The sequence below is a fragment of the Schistocerca gregaria genome, chromosome 2 (genome assembly GCF_023897955.1).
Source record: "Schistocerca gregaria isolate iqSchGreg1 chromosome 2, iqSchGreg1.2, whole genome shotgun sequence".
In the NCBI taxonomy this organism is placed as follows: domain Eukaryota; kingdom Metazoa; phylum Arthropoda; class Insecta; order Orthoptera; family Acrididae; genus Schistocerca; species Schistocerca gregaria.
In genome coordinates, this window is record NC_064921.1 from 383,273,470 (window position 1) to 383,294,538 (window position 21,069).

At 44.6% G+C, this 21,069-nt stretch overlaps 1 protein-coding gene across 1 annotated transcript in view; it reads right to left on the bottom strand.

Moving 5' to 3' along the window:
* Positions 1-21,069, bottom strand: part of LOC126320831 (esterase FE4-like) — an 88,117-nt gene that overhangs the window by 59,994 nt on the left and 7,054 nt on the right. Inside the window, exon 3 of the mRNA XM_049994125.1 lies at positions 205-336. Coding sequence (XP_049850082.1) covers positions 205-336 — 132 coding nt within the window. The remainder of the gene's footprint in view (positions 1-204; positions 337-21,069) is intronic.

Here is a 21,069-nt window from a genome sequence, read left to right on the forward strand (position 1 = left end):
CCATTCCTCCAAAGACATTCCGGCCCTCACTCGAAGTATCTCCAGCAGAATCCAGTTCGTCGTAAAGCTTAAGATTGGACACAGCTCATACTAGTGCCCACTAGTAGGTTTACGGGTACTGTTGATCAGATGTACTCTAAAACGTTAAAAGCAGGTTGACTGAAGATTTAATTTACATTGTGTTTGTCACAGTTCAATACGTACCCCTGGACCGAACACGCTGAGGTACAAACAGTCCTCGTCACCGATCGCTTCTCCGCTGCTGTACTGGGGACACTTCGGTCCCGCCGTCAGGGTGTCTTTCACGCCAGTCCACGCCGACTTTTTCACTGGTGGCTGCAGAAAGACAGCTTCTGTTTATGTGATACCTTAATGTGCCCACAATTGATCGAGTTAGTCTCTACGATGGCTTCAGAGTGATTTACAAGAAATGTAAGTAAGAAACAACATCAAAATATCAAACAAACTTAAAGGTAAGAATGGTTAAAGGAATTTTTTTGAAGGTGTGAATTTTTCTTAGATGTGATGATTGTAAGAGAAACAACAATTCTGAATACGTAATTTTACAAAAACTGCAACCACAGAAAGCGATTGTAACATAACATTCTCATTCTAATTGCCACTACTGAACTTACATGGACATCTTCCGATGTATGTAATGTTTTCCTTTAAGATCAGAAATGCCTTCCAGAGCTTAATCAGTAATCTAACTCGTCATAAAAATTTAGACACTTAGCAATGTGAAACTTCCTGGCAGATTAAAACTGTGTGCCCGACCGAGACTCGAACTCGGGACCTTTGCCTTTCGCGGGCAAGTGCTCTACCAACTGAGCTCAATTGGTAGAGCACTTGCCCGCGAAAGGCAAAGGTCCCGAGTTCGAGTCTCGGTCGGGCACACAGTTTTAATCTGCCAGGAAATTTCATTTCAGCGCACACTCCGCTGCAGAGTGAAAATCTCATTCTGGAAACATCCCCCAGGCTGTGGCTAAGCCATGTCTCCACAGTATCCTTTCTTTCAGGAGTGCTAGTTCTGCATGTTTCGCAGAAGAGCTTCTGTAAAGTTTGGAAGGTAGGAGACGGATACTGGCAGAAGTAAAGCTGTGAGTACCGGGAGTGAGTCGTGCTTCGGTTGCTCAGTTCAGTCTGCCTTCGGCTGTGCTACGGCACGGACGTCTGTTTACGTCCCTGCCGGAGTAGTTCGCGCTAGCGCAGTTGTTTACCTCTTCGGAGTACTCGCGCGTTTAGACGACTCGATACAGAATGGCACATGCATACCGAAAGTCGACTCTCAAGATTAGTTTTTCGAACGTATATGCGAGACCGAAAGCCTACGAAATAGAAAGGTTCCTACGAGACGAAGTTAAACTTGACTACAACGAACTTATCGGAATCCACCTCTCCATAGTGAGCAGTGTCGTTTACGTCAAGCTGATTAACGATGCAGTATGTGACAGAATCATCCGAGATACTAAACATGGACTCAAATTTCGTCACTCTGATGGACATGTTGGAGAAGTAACTATTGATCATGCAGGACTGGGCTTACGAAACATACGCATTTTCGAACTTCCCTTCGAGGTTCCGTCTGACTTGGTCATTGACGCCTTACGCCCGTATGGAAGAGTGCTCAGCCACGTTCAGGAAAAATGGTCCAACTTCACGACTTACCCCGTTCTCAATGGGGTGCGTCAAATCAGAATAGAACTGACACAACATGTACCCTCGTACTTGTTCATCGGCGGATGCAGAGCTATAATCATCTACGATGGACAACCCAAAACATGCTCAGGATGCGGGAAAGAGGGCCACGTGCGTTCCGAATGTATGCAGCGGAGGATAGTGCAAGTTCCAAATGGCGAACCTGTACCTACGTCCACGTTGACGCCACTGCCACTAACGTATGCGGACGCATTCCGAACAGATCCCATCCCGAAGAATGACCAGGTACAGAATCCTGACAGTTTACGGCAACCGACTGCAGCAGAGACCGCCCCCAGTGACGAAACGACGCACACTTCTGCCGCTCCGGCGCCGACAACGCCCTTAACCGAGCGGAAAGGATCGGTAGGAGATATGGAAATCGATCCTGCGGTTGTGCCGACAGCTGCTTTCGTCCCTGAGCACCGGGAGTCACTTCCGCACTCGGATACGGAGGCGCACACGCGCAAACAACGGTCGCCGAAGCGCCACAAGAAACGACGGCTAGCGCCGTCGGATACCTGCTTACTGCAGTCCATGTCAGACGATCTTGGGTGTAACGTCGATACAGTGCATCCGGAGGTGCAACGGGAGGTTCTACCCCCCACACAGCAGTACGACGCCAATCACGCTAGACAGGAGTTGAATACAGACACACCGGACGGAAAGCCGACGGAAGGAGACCCTCCACCCACCGCAGCAACGCCACCGCCTTCGGTCAGCCCGACCGGAGAGACGCGACGGGAGCTGGACCTCCAGCACAGTAACTGGGCCGACGAATCCGATGCTGACCCACACACTGACGACGCACCCGCAATGGCGAGTGCTGCGTCCACCGGATGTTAACCGCGCAGAAGATGCAGATTGACGCACAGACAGCAGGTCACCGGGCAGCAGCACACAAATTAACATAAGCGTTCATGTGCGCTTTACGCACTGAGGAACAGCGGCAGGCATATCGAACAGCCTCTATTAATATTAATACGATCAGAACGCCTGTAAAATTGCAGTTATTACGAGACATGTTGCATGCGTCAGACGTCGACATCGTTCTGCTGCAGGAAGTATGTGTTGAGAGCTTCCCCGACCTCTATGAGTACGATACGTACATTACACCTACTACCGACGGCGGCAGCGGAACAGCGATACTTCTACGTAGTGGCATAGTAGCCGAGGACGTGGTGTACCTGCCGTCAGCGCGGGGACTGGCTCTCACAGTGCTGGGAGTACGGGTCGTTAACATTTACGCACCGTCGGGGTCCGACAGACGGCGCGACCGATCCCAATTTTACGCAGAGGAGATTGCAACACTATTCTTAGGTCGGTATGAAAATGTCTTATTTGGAGGCGACTTCAACTGCGTGCTCGCACCAAAGGATCAACACCCACGTTATACTTCATGCCCAGAGCTGCGACAACTCATACAGGACATGAATCTCATTGATACATGGGAGAAGATACATGGCGACAGACGTGGATACACCTACGTCACGAGTCACTCTGCAAGTCGGCTCGATCGCATTTACGTAACACGTCGTCTCGAACCTGCGATCCTCGATGCGGAAATGTGGCCTGTCGCCTTTTCAGATCACATAGCATATATTTGCACTGTCTCCCTGAGTCGCCAACAAGTTTGGAGGAGTCGCAGTGTTTGGAAACTGAATACAGCACACCTCAGGGAACCTGAGTGCAGACGCATAGTCGAAGATGCTTGGCACGTGTGTGAACGACGCCTCCCGACATATTCGACGACGTTGCAGTGGTGGCTGGAATGCGTTAAGCCTGCATTGCGCCGAGCGTTAATTGCATACGGAAGAGAGCAGATGATGTGGAGGCGACACACGACGGAATTTTATTTCACGATGCTCCGCGAACTTTCCGTACAAGCACCTTCACAAGAGCGTCGAGCCGGTATAAAACGAGCACAGGCCCAAATAATTTCCATAACGCGCCGCCGTCTGGAGGGAGTCGCAATCCGTGCAAGGGCCTTTGAACGAGTCCGTGGAGAATCACCGTCGATGTATCACGTTATCAGAGAAAAACAACGTAGCCGCAGAACCTTAATACAGACGGTCGTACTGCCAGATGGTCGCCGCATGACAACGCAAAAAGACATTGCCAACGCTTTCGTGGAACACTACGGTCATCTCTATGAAGAAGCGGAACACGATCAGCCAGCCTTTCAGGAGGTCCGTCGAACGCTCTCCGCGTGTCTCGACGAGCCGGCCAACCTGGAGTTAACAGGTGAAATCACAGTTGACGACGTAATGGGAGCGATTGATAAGGGAGCGTCGCACAAATCGCCGGGGCCCGACGGGTTTCCGTTACAGTTCTATCGCACATTTAAAGATCTCATGATTCCACGATGGACTGCCATGTACTGCGAATTGATGTCTCCCAACGTGCCTCTTCCACCCGCCTTCGTGGAAGGAATGATCATCCCCATCCACAAACCATCTGGCGGCACAGGGATACAGGCCTACCGGCCACTGACCCTTCTTAATTGCGACTACAAGATCTACGCCAGGATACTTGCAGCACGTTTTAAACGCCTAATACGTCAAGAGATTTCACTCGACCAAACCCAGCTAGGAGGAGACAGTAATATACAAACGGCACTCAGTGACTACCGCGATGTTATCGCACTGGCATCAACATGTCGTCTCCGGGGTGTATTGGTATCGATAGACTTCGATCGTGCATTTGACAGGCTGAGTCATGCTTATCTCACGGACGTTATGACAAAAATGAAGTTTCCGGAAAGTTTTGTCACCGTCGTTATGAGACTACTCCACGGAGCCGCATCCAAAGTGCTCATCAACGGACGCTTGGTGGGGCCCATCACCATCTCACGATCGGTCAGACAAGGGTGCCCGCTGTCAACGATATTGTATGCCATCGCTGTCGAGCCCCTGCTCTGCGGGCTCCGGAATCGACTCCAAGGAATGACGATAAGGCACAACAAGTTTATATGCCGAACATACGCAGATGATCTAGTGTTTTTAGCACGGTCAGGAGACGAGGCAAGAGCCTCCTTGCATTGGATTAATTTGTATTGTATGGCTACGGGAAGTCGCCTGAACATGGCAAAGTCGGGAGCGATGAACATCGGGAGAGGACTCCCGACAGGAAGTGTAGCACCATTACAGCCGATCAACAAGATGAAATGCCTAGGAATTATCTTCACTACAGACGTTCGACGCACGGCGGCACTAAGTTACAGACATCTTCTGCAAACAATTCGTGCGAGTGTCCGAAGTCACAGGTTAAGGGCACTGGATATGATACAACGGGTCACCTTTGCCAACACTTATCTAGCCTCTCGCATCCCCCACCTGGCACAAGTTCTTCCTATGCCGGTGGTGCTGGCCCGCCGAATCCTGGCGGCACTAGGATATTTTGTGAGCACGGGTCTGCTTTTTAAGGTAGGATACGAAACCCTCACCCTTCCTCGTAGTCGTGGAGGTCTTGGACTAGTCCACGTACGCGACCGAGCAGTGGCTATTTATGTAACCACAACGATAAAGATGTGGACACGACACCAGACAAGTCTGACGGGCACCTTGATAGACGTACTCGCTCCACCTTCTCGTTCGGCTCCGGTAGCGGTGGCTCACATCTCACCATCGCTTACCCATATGCGAACCTTTTTTGTGGAACACAGTTATGTACATATGGAACTACCGACTACCAGGACGGCAACGGCACGTGATATATATCACATCTTAACTCGACGACGGCCGAACAATGCCGTAGAGCGCCGCCAACCAACAGTTACGTGGTCAGTGGTATGGCGTACCGTGCACCATCCACACCTTGATACAGGAACGCGCGCACTGTGGTATCAGGTGGTAAATGGGAAATACGTGACTCGTTCCAGGTTGCATACAATTCATATGGCGGACGAGCCACTGTGTCCGCAGTGCAATGTTATAGACACAGAGGAGCATCGCCTGATATGCGGTCCTTCGGCGGACGTATGGTGTTTGGTCAAAAAAATGATCGCCTTCCTCCTTCGGGTGGGGCCGCAAACAGTAGAACCACGCACATTACTTCTCCCAGATAGGACATATTATCCCCGAACAAAGACAAACGCCGTGACTTGGATTCGAGGTTTGACTGTACGTTATCTTTTCCGAGACGGCAGTAAGAATGTGCTAGACTTCTGGGCCTTATTACAGGAACATCACTCACAGCTTATGAGACATCCGAGATATAGAACATATTACGCAAATTTTTTAGGGAGTGCCTTGCTTGATCCCCCACCCAGTTGGGGTGTCCCGGGTAGGAGAATGTAATTATTACCTATAAGTATTAGAACAAGAAAGGAACAGGACAGTGGAGAGGATCCACAAACACACGTGAAGACGTACCCAACACCAACGCGAGGTATGACGGGATTAGCGAGGTACGCGCCTGAAAGAGGAACGTAGACCGTTGTTGTTTTGTCCTGACGGAAGCAGGATTTTTTTTCATTTTTTATTTTTATTTTTATTTTTTTATATATATATATTTTTCACACTTATGTAAAAAAAAGGTGGACAGTCCACTTATTTACGTTTCCCAGAAAAAATTTATGTTATGAAGTCATCGTCTTCTATATTAAAAAAAAATGCTAGAAGCAGTTTATGTTTGTTATTGCAAAAAAAAAAGTGGTAGAGCACTTGCCCACGAAAGGCAATAAAAAAAAAAAAAGTGGTAGAGCACTTGCCCGCGAAAGACAAAGGTCCCGAGTTCGAGTCTCGGTCGGGCACACAGTTTTAATCTGCCAGGAAGTTTCATATCAGCGCACACTCCGCTGCAGAGTGAAAAGCTCATTCTGGACTTAGCGATGTGTTTCATCTTCCTACGAAATAAGTAAACTTATGAATGTGAACAGTTGAATTCTGGACGATATATTTTACTTTATTACTGAAAACATAGTATTGTACTTCCTTAGTAATTATATTAGATTTCCTTTCCGTTATGCAGGTCTGGAGGTGATCAATTAGGGCAAAAACTGGTAACTGGAATAAGTATGCTATATTGCATTTTTTAAACATAACTGTTTTCGAAAATTACATTTACTGCCCTCACCGCCCGGCCCCCTCCCCTGCTCCTCCGAAATTTGGTTTTGAACCCCCTGGGGCATGGCCCCATTGTAATAGCTTCTAACTTTGATAGTTAAAAAATTTTCAACGGTGGAACTTGGCGTTGCTGAGTCCAGTAAATACAGAGAAACCTTACATACCATTCTAAATATTATCCAACCTGCATAGCTATATGTTCAAAATACGCAGAATGTCGATGATGAAATCCTAATTATCATGTTGTTATCTGCTGTGTCGGCTATTGTGGGAGACAACACAGACACAAGCAACGAATGATAACAAACATGACTTCTCTTTATGGAGTGGCTTCCTGTGCCTCCTACATGCAAGAACTATTTGCAGTACGCAGGCTAAGTGTCGTCTTGCTATTGTTCGGTAGTGATGCTCTTGAAATCTGCTACCGAACAGGGGCCGGCCAGCGATGGGTGGCTGGATAAATCAGCATTGACAGGGGGCGCTGAACTTTGTCTTCCTTTCCATTGGCACGGGGGTCAGCGCCTACTACCTACTTGATCAGTTACGCGGTGCTGCGCTGGTAGGTGCTTTAGGAATGCACATTCTCGAGCGTTGCTCCGTACATGCAGTGCTGAGTAAAGACATGACTCTGATATTTGATTTTTATTTAACAAGGGACACGGACCGGAAGGATGAAGGCTAGGGTTTTGTAGGGTATGACTCGTAGATTTTAATGACTTGCCCGAAAGTTTTGCAACCCTCACCTGTAAGCACATTTGCTTATGAAATAGTGGAAGCAAGAGCTCCCTGCGCTCCTGATGATTTACGCTTATATTAGGTGTATTCCACTTCTATCGACAACAGATGTGTTTGTTACATGCCACGTTTGTATTTGTAGAAAGGCATGTTCTAGCTTCGAGAAATGTTTCGTCGAAACCATTTACTAAACTGACGATCTATATTGAATGATGGGTGCAGCTTAAAGTCCCATGAAGATTGGTGTTTCTAGAGACGGAGAGCAAGCTTATTTCAATAAGGATGAAGGCGAAATTCATCACAAAATTGTTAAATCTGACTTAAGGGAAGATAAGAAATTCTCAGTTAGGGTATTTGGGCAGAGATTTAAACCTCACTCAACCTAAACAATCGTCAAGTGTCTTAATAACAAAGTAACTTCCCTTCGTTTCTGGAACACTGTTATTCTTCTTCGTAAAAGGAACATCAATTAACGTCTATCAAAATTGTCGATACGTTGTTGTACCATATTAACATTTACTCATGGAATAGTTTTCTATACCGCATGATGGTAATTAACATCATTCCGAAATAGATAACTCCCGTCAAATATATCAAAATTAGAAAATATTTGGAGCAAATAATTTTTAAATACCATGTCTTGTCGATGTACTGCATTGCACAGACGTTTGAGAAACGAAGTCAGACGCTCTCTTCAATCACCAGTGCAGGTGTTACTGGAAATTCATATTTCCCTACAGCACCATTCGAGAAACGTCATTCTAATAATTAGCTATCAAATCTGTCATGAATACCTAAATGCTTATGCGTGCTATAGCTAATTATATTTTTGCACATGCCATTCCATGTGAAATGCCACTCAGGGACCCGGTACTCCCTGCTTCGCACGTGTTAAATTGGTCAACTTCATTACTTTTTCGTAAAGAACTACTGAAGTCATAACTGTGAAACTCATAAGCCTTTTTCTGGCAGTGCCTCTATGTTTATTGAACTTGAATTACTTTATTTGGGCGAGAAACATTGGTTTTATTGCGTTTATTTCATTTTCTGGTGCTGCTTTGGGGAATAAGTAGTAAATGTAATCCATGTAAAAAGGAATGTTTCACTGCAGTTTTAGTTCAGTATTTTCTTTTAAGTATTCTACATAATCTACTGAGATATAAACTGAAGCTGCATGAGAGATGTTTGGGCAAGACTCACCGTCAGGTGGCTTGCGGAGTATGGATGTAGATGTAGATGCAGAAAGGACATAAAATTGTGACTGGTACCTCCTATAGATCACCAGACCCGTCTCCTGACATATCCGGAAACTTCAGAGAGAACTTCAATTTTCCAGTACATAAGTTCCCTAATCACCACGAAATCATTCGCGGAGACATTAACCGCCCAAGTGCAACTGGGAAAATTACAGTTTTCTTAGCGGTAGACGTGATACAACAAACTGTGAAACATTACTGATTGCCTTCTGTAAAAACTACCTAGAACAGACCGATCGGAACCCCAATCATGCCGAAAATATATTATATCTAATGGAAAGAAATAGATCTGACTTTTTTCATGATGTAAACATCGAAACAGCTGTCAGTAACCATGAAGCAGCTACAGCAACGACCAATACCGAAGTACAAAGGGCAACTAAAAGAAATAGAAAGATTTATACATTCAGAAAACTAGACAAAGAAGGTGTAGTGTCATACTTACAGAGGACCATGTAGAGTAACTTTGGCTCGAGTTTAAAAGAATAGCTAACAATGCTCTGAATAGATATGTAATTAGTAGAACGGCTCATGACAGGAAGGACACTCCATGGAAAATTCTTAAGAACACAGACGACTTCAGAATAGGTACATAATAAAACATGAGGCTATAGATAGAGAGATGCTTCACGAAATGTGCTTGGCGTCAACCCTTCTGTGACTAACAAGCAGAATACTGTCGAAAGAAATTCTGGTCGTATGTAAAGGCTGTCAGTGGCATGAGAGTTGGTGTCCAGTCACTCAAGTATGAGACAGGAAGTGAAATTGAGAGTTACAAGGCAAAATCAGAACGTTTATTTTCAAATGTGCCTGTACAAAGGATAACACATAATTTAAAAGGTGAGTGACCTAGATATTAATGCCAGCGGCGTAGAGAAACAGCTGAAATAATTAAAACTGGCCTAAGGCCCATATTCCAACGGAATCCGTGTCAGATTATATACCCAATTTGCAGCGGAGTTAGTCCCTCTGTTAACTACAATCTGTCGCAGATCTCTTGAACAAAAAAGCGTGCCCTGTAATTGGAAGAAAGCGCAGTTCACACCCATCTACATTAACGACAGCACAAGTGATCCACAAAACTACCGTCCAAAATCCTTTGCATCCATTAATTGTGGAATCTCAGGTCATAACCTGAGCTGAAACACAATGAGGTATCTCGAACAGAATTACCTCTAGTAGGCCAACCATAGCGGATTTCGAAAACATCAATCATGTAAAACCCAATTCTCACTTATCTCACATGACGTACTGAAAGCAATGGATCAAGACAGTCAGAAAGATGCAGTATTTCTCGATTTACGAAAAGCATTTGTTTCAGAACCACACCTACGCTAATTATCAAAAGTAAGATCTATGGAGTATCAAGCGAAATTTGTGAGTGAACTAAGGGTTTTTTGTAGGGAGGACGTATAAGAGTCTTCGACAGAGGTAGCAGTAACTTCGAATGGTGCCCTACGAAAATGTGTTGATTAATATTGTGTATTAGTAGCACAATCTGAATGAAGCTGCACAAATTTTCAGTTAGGTATTGGCAAGATTTCAAAGTAGTACAAAGATTGCAATCTGGTTAAAGTTTCAGAAATGTAAAATTGTGCACTTCTCTACACTAGAAACGTAATGTCCTGTGGCTATAATATCAGAGAGTCGCAGTTGGAATCGGTGAATTCATACGAATAACTAGGCTTAATATTCGCAGAAACATGTAATCCTCCCATGACCCATACGTGAATAAAACGGGAAAAAGCCATAAAACTGGCAGACTTGATTATACCCTCTGGCATGCACTTCACAGTTGATAAAAGAGTATCGATGTAGAATATGAATATCATGTCTAGATTAGTTTGTAAGAAGCATGTACCAATCATATGACAGAGCTCAAAAACGGAAAATCGCAAGGAAGTATTTTATTATAATAAATAGCGTCAAACTCAGAAATTTCTTTGAAAGAATGAATTCATCGCAGCCACACTCATTTTCTGTATCCTCCACTTCCGCCGGAGACTTTCTTGGTATCCTCGTGTCCCTGCTGTTTAATCCAGTCTCCACGTGCCCATGCTACTTGGCCATCTGTATGCGGTGAATGGCTGGTGTCTGGGACCTCCGACTGCACTGACATCAGATTAAAAGCGTAAGATTTTTAGCATTTGCAGTTTACCCAGACGATCATCATTAAATGAAATTATAGCATCAATGACGTCCTCCATAAATACGATACCACAGGGCCTGTGTTACTCTTAGTTCCTTTGGACATGCTGTGACTACAGCAGTTATAAAATATGTTAAATGTATTCGGTGTTGCGATATGGCCAGCCATCGGCTGTAGAATGGAATGACGACAATGAAAATTTGTGCCGGCTCGAGACGCGAACCCGGACTTCCCACTTAACGCGAGCATGAATGTCCAAAGGAACTTTACATCGTATCCAGAATAACACAGGTACTACAATATCGTATTTATCAAATGACACCGGGAAAACGACTTTCAAGTAAAAAGTCTGACGAGTGTATACGTAATGGATGTACGAGGACAGGTTACAGACGCATGGTTGACGATATATGGAAGTTTTGGTCTTGCATCGATTCTTGCACGGATAGCCAAATGGTAAGGGGCCGCTGGCGATATGAGGGAAATCCAGGTCCGAATTCCGGTGTGGCATACATTCTGGTTGTTGTCATTCCACTCTGCAGCTGATGGTTGTCCATATTCCCATTTGCGACTGCATTTAATGTATCCCCCATCACTGTTTTGAAGGCAAGAAACAAAATTTTAGGAATCTCAAACCAGATGACATTAGTGAATGGCTCATTTCAATTGTGAGTACTGCCTTTCAGATATTTCCTGGGTAGTTCTGTATAGCGTAAGTCTCGATTTATTGGCTTTATTGCATTCGAAACAGAAGCAGGTAGTACAGTTTTGTGAAACTTAGAAGTACCAGTAGGTTCAATGTTCCTGACTTGCGTCAAGATTAGTGACCTGTTGCACCAAATATCGATGTAATATTCTGATCTATGGCATTTCCAGTAAATTTTTTAACGTTTCTTCTGGTGATCATACTATAATATTGCAGTGTCTATTACTCTGTCTGATAGCCTACACTTTGTATATTTTCTACACCAGAAATTTGTATTCTTCATAATCTGTTATATTTTTCGTAAGCGAGTGTCCGTTACCTATTTATGTACGCGTTAGAATCATCATGTCATAAGAAATGTGTCTAACAGATACTAAGTTCCTTATCGAATTTATTGAAAAGTTTCACGGTACCTTCATCTTTCACTCATTTTTCCACTTCTTCTTGACACATATGCGTACTTTGTCTGTTTTACACTATGGCAGCTGCGGAAATATCTTGTGTGTACTCGAAAGTAAGTAAATTTTGTCACTAGTCACAATCGGTACTCTAGAGATATAACGTTTCGAGTTGTGGCTTCTCTTTTGGCAGCCCTCTACAAAAACAACTTATATTTGCGCAACTTTCCTTCTTTTCCTTAACTTCGGTGGAAACACCTTTAGAAGTCGAAATTACCACGGACTGCATAGCTCATCCAAATAATTCTGTGCATCTACGTATTCTGGTGGGTGGCGGTTGTAAGACCACAACAGTACAAAATTTCTGTGGTGCTGCGTACAAAATACAAACCGTATTCAGCGGACACTTCTACCTGAAGCTGGTGTGAAATACGGTACCACTGCAGGTCTTAGAGGTCCAGAATGTAGTCTCACTGTTGCAGTTAGTATAAATAATGACAATATCATTAGCAATTCGGATAATTTTTGCTGCCTTAATGTTACCGTAACCTCTACAAACACTACTGCAAAGATGTACTCAAACAGAATTGAAAATTTCGCCATAATGTAACCACAGTCAGCACATATATCTGTACTTGTGAGCCTAGAAGAGGGTATTAGCTTTCTTGGTGAGGCATCAATCGGATTGAGTCTCGAATATTTCAGCACCACAGGAAAAAAAATTATTTGCACATCCCGTACGATCACAAATTCGAGATACACAGGATCCCTGTAACTGTGTGAAAAGATTTCCTTAAAATAGACTTTTTCTAATAGCTAAAATAATCGCTTTCAATAGACTATCAAGTATCAGTGCAGAAAACAATTCCAACATCAACAAAATAATCACATTTAACTAAAAATACATTACACTTAGAAACCTGAATTGTAACATGGCACTGCAAACAAGAAAACTTCTTTCCTGAGATTACTGCACTGTATCAGCAGTCTTTTAAAAAATTTCTTTTGGAAATTGTACAAATCTTAGAGCATGCAAAAACCGAAATAACATTTAGTTGCGCACTCTTAGCACAAAAATCAAGTAAAACAGATTTCTAGAACTTATTTCTCGATGAATGAAAGATAAATTTAATCAGGAAGAACTAAATAAAGTAATTACGCAAAACCTAATTATTTTTAGATTTTTAGCGTACAGGAATATAGATATCTGAACACGTGGATATTTGTAGAATTTGTGATTCATTACAAACAGTAGTTCATTATTCATTATTGCCAGTCTGCAAATACCTGCTCCTATTGACGCGAACAGTTCAGATGGCGAGACTCAGTCTGCAAGCCAGTGTGGTATGGAATAAAAATAATGTGTGTGAAATCTTGTGCGACTTAACTGCTAAGGTCATCTGTTCCTAAGCTTACACACTACTTAACCTAAATTATTATAAGGACCAACACACACACCCTTGCCCGAGGGAGGACTCGAACCACCGCCGGGACGAGCTGCAAAGTCCATGACTGCAGCGCCTGAGACCGCTCGGCTAATTCCGCTCGGAGGTGTGGAATAGCTCTCCCAAAAATGTACACGCGAGCAGAGGTGTAGTATTTCTGGAGAAGTCTGTTCTTTGCTAAAGAGCAGATGGACATTTTCTTCGATACAGTTCGTCCTAATGTACAACTTAGCGTTAGAGCACTTAGCTTCAAATACCGTGGTGTCACCCACATTATTTCGAATCTTCCTTTGCTTAAAGGCGACTCGCTTATGATATGGTCATCGCCCTTAAGAGAAAAACTTCGAACTTCATCTCCTAATCCTGAGTCGTATAGGTTTTCTAAATGATTGTAACTGAAATACAGGAATAGTTTTTTCCCTGTTACCGTAACCAAATTCCTTCTCCATTCCCATTTAGTGAACTGGTTTTCGCTCTCCAGTAATATCAATATGACATAATCGAGCAGTTTTCGGATGGCGCGCCTGTTGGATATTACACTAGCGTGTAAAGCCGCTGCCACCATACGATCGATGCATCGATATTGGGTCATTACACGGCTGTTCCCAGCAGCTGTGTGCTGCGTGCTTGCACCCAAGTGGGAAAATCATTAGTTTAGTCGAATGACCTCATACTCTACGCTCTTAGAGGAAAGAGTAATTAATGTTACTCAGTATTCATCCCAGTTTCTCCAAAGCGAGACGTATAAAGTCGTGTTTATAAACGCCAATAACTGAAGGATGTATGATTGTTTTAGGCTTTCTAGGATCTCTGTGAATGCCTGAAACAGTCTGATTGAGTAACGATCTAGCACAAATAATAAAACAAGATGGTGCAGTTTTATGTTTGTGGATTTTACGAAATTGTGGTGAAGTGTACACTGAGGTGACAAAAGCCATGGGACTCCTGCTATTGTCGTGTGGGACGTCCTTTTTCCCGGCGCAGTGCAGCAACTCGACCTGGCATAGAGTCAACAAGCCGCTGGAATTCCTCTGCAGAAATAGTCAGTCCCGTGACTCTAAAGCCTTTTAATTATCATTGTGAATGTGTTGTTGGTAGAATTTTCTGCACAAACTGACCTCTCGTTTATGTCCCATAAATCTTCGACGGTATTCATGTCGGGCGACCTGGGTGGCCAAAACATCCCTCGGAATGGGCGGAATGTACTACAAACCATTCGCGAGTTATTGTATCCTGGTGGCATGGCGTACTCTCATCCACAAAAATTCCATTGTTGTGTGGAAATAGGATGTCCATGAATGGCTGCAAATCGTCTCGAAACAGCCGCACATAACCATTACCAGCCAATATTCGGTTCAGTTAGACCAGAGGACCCTCTCCATTCCATATAAACACAGCCAACATCGTTATCGAGCCAACAGCAGCTTGCACAGTGTCTTGTTGACAATTTGAGTCCATTATCGAGCCCTATCATCAGATCTTACTAACTGAGATTTGGATTCGTCTGACCAGGTCATCCTTTTCTACTCGCGTAGGATTCAGTACATACGGTCACTAGCCCAGGAGAGGCGCCCTAAGTGATGTGCTGTTAACATATACACACATGTCGGTCGTTTGCTGCCATAGCCCATTTCTGAGGTTATTTACGCAGTGTTGCTTCTCTAATGGCACTAACAATTCTGCTCAAATGCCGCTGCTCTCGGTCATTAAGTGAAGGTCCGTTGGCCACTGAATTGTCCGTGATGAGTGATAATGCCTGAAATTTGGTATTCTCGGCAAGCTGTTGGCAAAGTCGATCTGAGAGTGATGAATTCACTAACGATTTACACAATGGAATGTCCCATGCATCTAGCTCCATCTAGCATGCGGCCTTCAAAGTCTGTTAATTCCCGTCTTGCGGCCATAATCAAGCCTTTTTACATAACTACATTAGTACAAATGATAACTTCATCAGAGCACTGCCCTTTTATACCTTGCGTACGTGATACCGTATCCCATGGTCTGTTACCTTAGTGTATAATGATTTTAAATTTCCTGTAGGAACTCGAATTCAAATATGTAAATACTGTTGTGCCGCGACATTTTTATTGGGTATGGATAAATAAAACGAAGTCATCATCACTGTTAATGCATGCAGCTCATTGAAGCTGGAGCCGGCCGCGGTGGTCGTGCGGTTCTAGCGCTGCAGTACGAAACCGCGGGACTGCTACGGTCGCAGGTTCGAATCCTGCCTCGGGCATAGATGTGTGTGATGTCTTTAGGTTAGTTAGGTTTAAGTAGTTCTAAGTTCTAGGGGACTGATGACCTAAGATGTTAAGTCCCATAGTGTTCAGAGCCATTTCAACCATTTTTTTGAAGCTGGTCAGACAATGGCTGGCCAGGTGAAATTACATCAGGAACGACGTGCTGATATAACAAGTACTGTCACAACGGCGTCAGACAGTTACCACTTAGCCTGGCCAGCAGAGGGGACAATGTCGCAGTGTCATCGATGCAGCAGAAACGCCGAGTCACTTTGATGAAGGTGACCTAATGCGATCCCAGGCTCTGTTGCGGCTTATGTGATGGGAACCGATGCCTTGGCAGAAAAGGGCCAAACTTGTCTGAATACTGTTGATTTCTAGCCAGAAGCATGCAGTCTGATAGCCATCAACTTCCAGGACACATCCAGGCTGGTGTTTCACTTGACATGACCAGCAACTTGCCACCTCTGGATTTAGTCACTGGTAACCCTAAAGGAGAAAGCTTCCTAGCAGTCAGATCGAAATTTTGAATGTATGTGTATGGTGATGTAGGTTTAGATACCCTGCAATCATTCACCCTGGTGGGTCCTCGTTTGCGAATAACCGACGACTTCGGAATTTTTCGTGAGACGAAATAGCATTAAAAAAGAAATAAAAATATTGGCTTGTTGTATGGTGTGATACATGGAGTAACGTTTTCATGTGCAGAAGGATGAGAGTTCGAATCCCGCCAGGTTTTTAACATTTTGTATTTTTAGATGTTTACTGAAATGAATGTAGTCGTTATTTTTATTCATTTAACTGATTTAAATCCAATTTTTTATTTCTACCCGTTTGACATATCATTTTAATCGTTGTATGAAGTTTCTGATTTGTTTTCATTTGTTCTTCATAGTATTCTTTTTCCACTCGGGATTGTTGTTCAAAATGGTTCAAATGGCTCTGAGAATTAAGGGACTTAACAGCTGAGGTCATCAGTCCCGCAGAACTTAAACCTATCTAACCTAAGGACATCATACACATCCATGCCCGAGGCAGGATTCTGACCTGCGACCGTAGCGGTCGCGCGGTTCCAAACTGAAGCGCCTAGATCCGCTCGGCCACACCAGCAGGCGGAAATTTTGTGATAGAGAATTTAATTATATATATATTATAATATTTCAATATTTTAAAATGCTGATCTGTCAGTTAAATACCGAAAGAGGAAGTAATCTATTTATACTAACTGTGCAGTAGATTCACATATTTACTTTTCGTTACAAGATGTTCGCCTTTTTGGACCTTAATCGTCGTACAAACGTTTAAAAGATATGCTCAATTCTCATTCCACTTCGGACGAAATAATGCAGATGAAGATTTAAACGGAAGAAGGGATTATATTATGTAAAACAAAATAAAAGCAGAGTGAGGAATAGAAATAACGAATAAAACAACATGGACGAAAGGAACATTATGATAAAAGGAGACAAATTAAATCGAAACAAACACATAAAATTAATTAAAATCACATGAACAAAGATTTGTAATGGAAAAAGAATGATATGAAAAATAATGAGAGTAAATGAAGAAGTTGATATGACGATTAAAATGATTCCACAAAGTTATAAAAATAAAATATTAAATCTGAGCCAATTAAGTGAATAAAAACATTGATTAAAGTAATTTAGATAAAAATTTAAAGTACCTGACGAGATTAGAACACACTGCACGTAGACGCCTAACCTTGTAGATTACAACAAGCAAAAATTCAATATGATAATACTTCTTTAATACCATAGTGCGTCATGCAAAATTCCGTTTTTTATTTTTCAGCAACTCGCAAACGAGGGCTCAGAATGATAAATGTCTGCAGGGTGTGATAACTTGGGTCTTAACCTACATAACCGTAAAGACAGTTTTAAAAAGTGGATCCTACCACTGGGGACATCTCCTTATAAGTCTGATGCCGCTGCCTTTGAGGCATCAAGTGGTGGGCCACCAGCTGGGCTACGGCCGCTGTCAGCCTCTTGCCCTGGAAACCTGTGTTACGCGCGCAGCTGTGCTTGGGCGGGGAAACTTTGGTGCTGCTTTCCTTTGCTTGCTGGGGCAGGCCCACCGGCTGGGTGCTGAATCCTCCACACTTGGCCCACAGTGTGATAGTGCTCCCCCTGCCCTTGCAGTGTACGGACTCTAGACTGCATTGCAGGTTTCAATCCGCTAATGGTGTCGGCGTCCTTGCTAAATTACTAAAGCCATGATTTCACCGGCCGATAGACCCTGGAAGCTACCGGTAACAACAAGCCGGTGATTGACGGCTTCAGCTCCCCACCGAGTTTGAACAGCTTACTCCTTGGGGCAGAGGGGGGGGGGGGGGGGGGGGCGGAGCGGGGGGAGGGCACTGACACTTCTGAGAGTCGTCACTAGTGTTATCGTTTGCTGTGTAATAAAGTAAAAGTTCAAAAAAGTTCTTCTTATGAAACTACTTCGCACAACATCCAAACTTCCATATCTCCTGCTCTGCTGCTTCCTCGCCCCGGATGGTGAACTACTGGCTTCCTGACCTTTGAAAAGCCCAGTTCTACCACCCACCGTACAGGCAACCACCTTTGAGCTCTACACCTGATGACAGAAATGGTAGTTACGTTTACCAACTCCCAATTCTGACGTCCGCCGATGGATCCACATCTCGAGCACGGCTAACAGCAGTGTCGTGGTCCACTGTCGACGCAGGTTCAGCATAGTTACACTCCTGGAAATGGAAAAAAGAACACATTGACACCGGTGTGTCAGACCCACCATACTTGCTCCGGACACTGCGAGAGGGCTGTACAAGCAATGATCACACGCACGGCACAGCGGACACACCAGGAACCGCGGTGTTGGCCGTCGAATGGCGCTAGCTGCGCAGCATTTGTGCACCGCCGCCGTCAGTGTCAGCCAGTTTGCCGTGGCATACGGAGCTCCATCGCAGTCTTTAACACTGGTAGCATGCCGCGACAGCGTGGACGTGAACCGTATGTGCAGTTGACGGACTTTGAGCGAGGGCGTATAGTGGGCATGCGGGAGGCCGGGTGGACGTACCGCCGAATTGCTCAACACGTGGGGCGTGAGGTCTCCACAGTACATCGATGTTGTCGCCAGTGATCGGCGGAAGGTACACGTGCCCGTCGACCTAGGACTGGACCGCAGCGACGCACGGATGCACGCCAAGACCGTAGGATCCTACGCAGTGCCCTAGGGGACCGCACCGCCACTTCCCAGCAAATTAGGGACACTGTTGCTCCTGCGGTATCGGCGAGGACCATTCGCAACCGTCTCCATGAAGCTGGGCTACGGTCCCGCACACCGTTAGGCCGTCTTTCGCTCACGCCCCAACATCGTGCAGCCCGCCTCCAGTGGTGCCGCGACAGGCGTGAATGGAGGGACGAATGGAGACGTGTCTTCTTCAGCGATGAGAGTCGCTTCTGCCTTGGTGCCAATGATGGTCGTATGCGTGTTTGGCGCCGTGCAGGTGAGCGCCACAATCAGGACTGCATACGACCGAGGCACACAGGGCCAACACCCGGCATCATGGTGTGGCGAGCGATCTCCTACACTGGCCGTACACCTCTGGTGATCGTCGAGGGGACACTGAATAGTGCACGGTACATCCAAACCGTCATCGAACCCATCGTTCTACCATTCGTAGACCGGCAAGGGAACTTGCTGTTCCAACAGGACAATGCACGTCCGCATGTATCCCGTGCCACCCAACGTGCTCTAGAAGGTGTAAGTCAACTACCCTGGCCAGCAAGACCTCCAGATCTGTCCCCCATTGAGCGTGTTTGGGACTGGATGAAGCGTCGTCTCACGCGGTCTGCACGTCCAGCACGAACGCTGGTCCAACTGAGGCGCCAGGTGGAAATGGCATGGCAAGCCGTTTACACAGGACTACATCCAGCATCTCTACGATCGTCTCCATGGGACAATAGCAGCCTGCATTGCTGCGAAAGGTGGATATACACTGTACTAGTGCTGACATTGTGCATGCTCTGTTGCCTGTGTCTATGTGCCTGTGGTTCTGTCAGTGTGATCATGTGATGTATCTGACCCCAGGAATGTGTCAATAAAGTTTCCCCTTCCTGGGACAATGAATTCACGGTGTTCTTATTTCAATTTCCAGGAGTGTATTTACGGACCTGGCATGGTTGGTTTAAGGCGTGGATGGATGCCCTTCCTGTCAACAGCCTGTTACTGTACTGCATGGAACCGAAGACTTGTATCACAACTGCCCGCTTGTAATGTTATGTGAAACTGGCCGAAAATTTTCTAAATGTTTGCGAATCGTGTAATTGATACGACACTTGGGTACCAGCCCGATATTTACCTAGGAGAACGTGAGACATTGCCTAAAAAGCACATGCAGGTGGGCTGGCACACCACACAATTCGCCGGGCACACTCGATCAGGGGCCGATGCATCCGCCCACGCCAGCAGCGGGTGCTTTAACACGCATAGCTATCAGGGCAGTCTGTAGGAAGGTGTGTAGAGTGGGAACCACATTTTGATTTTTGTAAGCTATTGATGCCTACGTCAGAGTGAGAGAAAGTTACGTTACTGTTAAGCAATCTTTGGTCTTGTTGTGGCCCAGTCTTTACCTCTGTGCAATCTAATACACTCTTAGTTGAAATGTGGTAGGTGATGGACGTATTCAGTAGTGCTGTGTTGATTTGTGCCTGTATCTTTAAGATGAAGAAAGATTTATTGTAAAGGCCATCAAGGATGAATATGATGAATATATTGGAAGGCAAAAAGAATATAAATTTTGAATATTATTATTATTATTGTTAAGAGAAGAAGTCTGAGGTAAGACTGCAGCACTACGCATTTATTCGGAATTATTGTCAGCTAATTAACTTGCTCAGAGCTGAGAGAGAGATCATCCCACTTCACTGAATCATGTATTAAGATATACACTGATTAAGCTGTTTGATTTTTTATAGAAATTCTCTCTTAACACTGAACCATTTTCTAACCATTGTTCGCTTTGCTAAGCATAGTGTTGGTCACACCAATGTCATGTGTGAAGGTCACGCGAAATTTTTCTCTGTCATTTTGAATTCATACTTCATTCTGAAATCGTTGCCTTGGAATACGATTTAATAGGAATAGCTACTCACCTCATTCCGCTGTTTCAGGGAAGCTTATCATTACGCATTAGCACATTGTACCATATGGTATGCAACAGCTTGAATATAGTTTGGAAAGTTTATTTAAAAATATAAATCTAGCTTAGCTGCTTCCTGCTTGCGGTTTGCTATTGCGCTTTCGAGAATCCTGCAACAGTGTTGCCTAGACACGAGGTATATGTAAATTTTGATTAGGTCCAGGAAATTGCTTTGCTTCTGTTCCTCA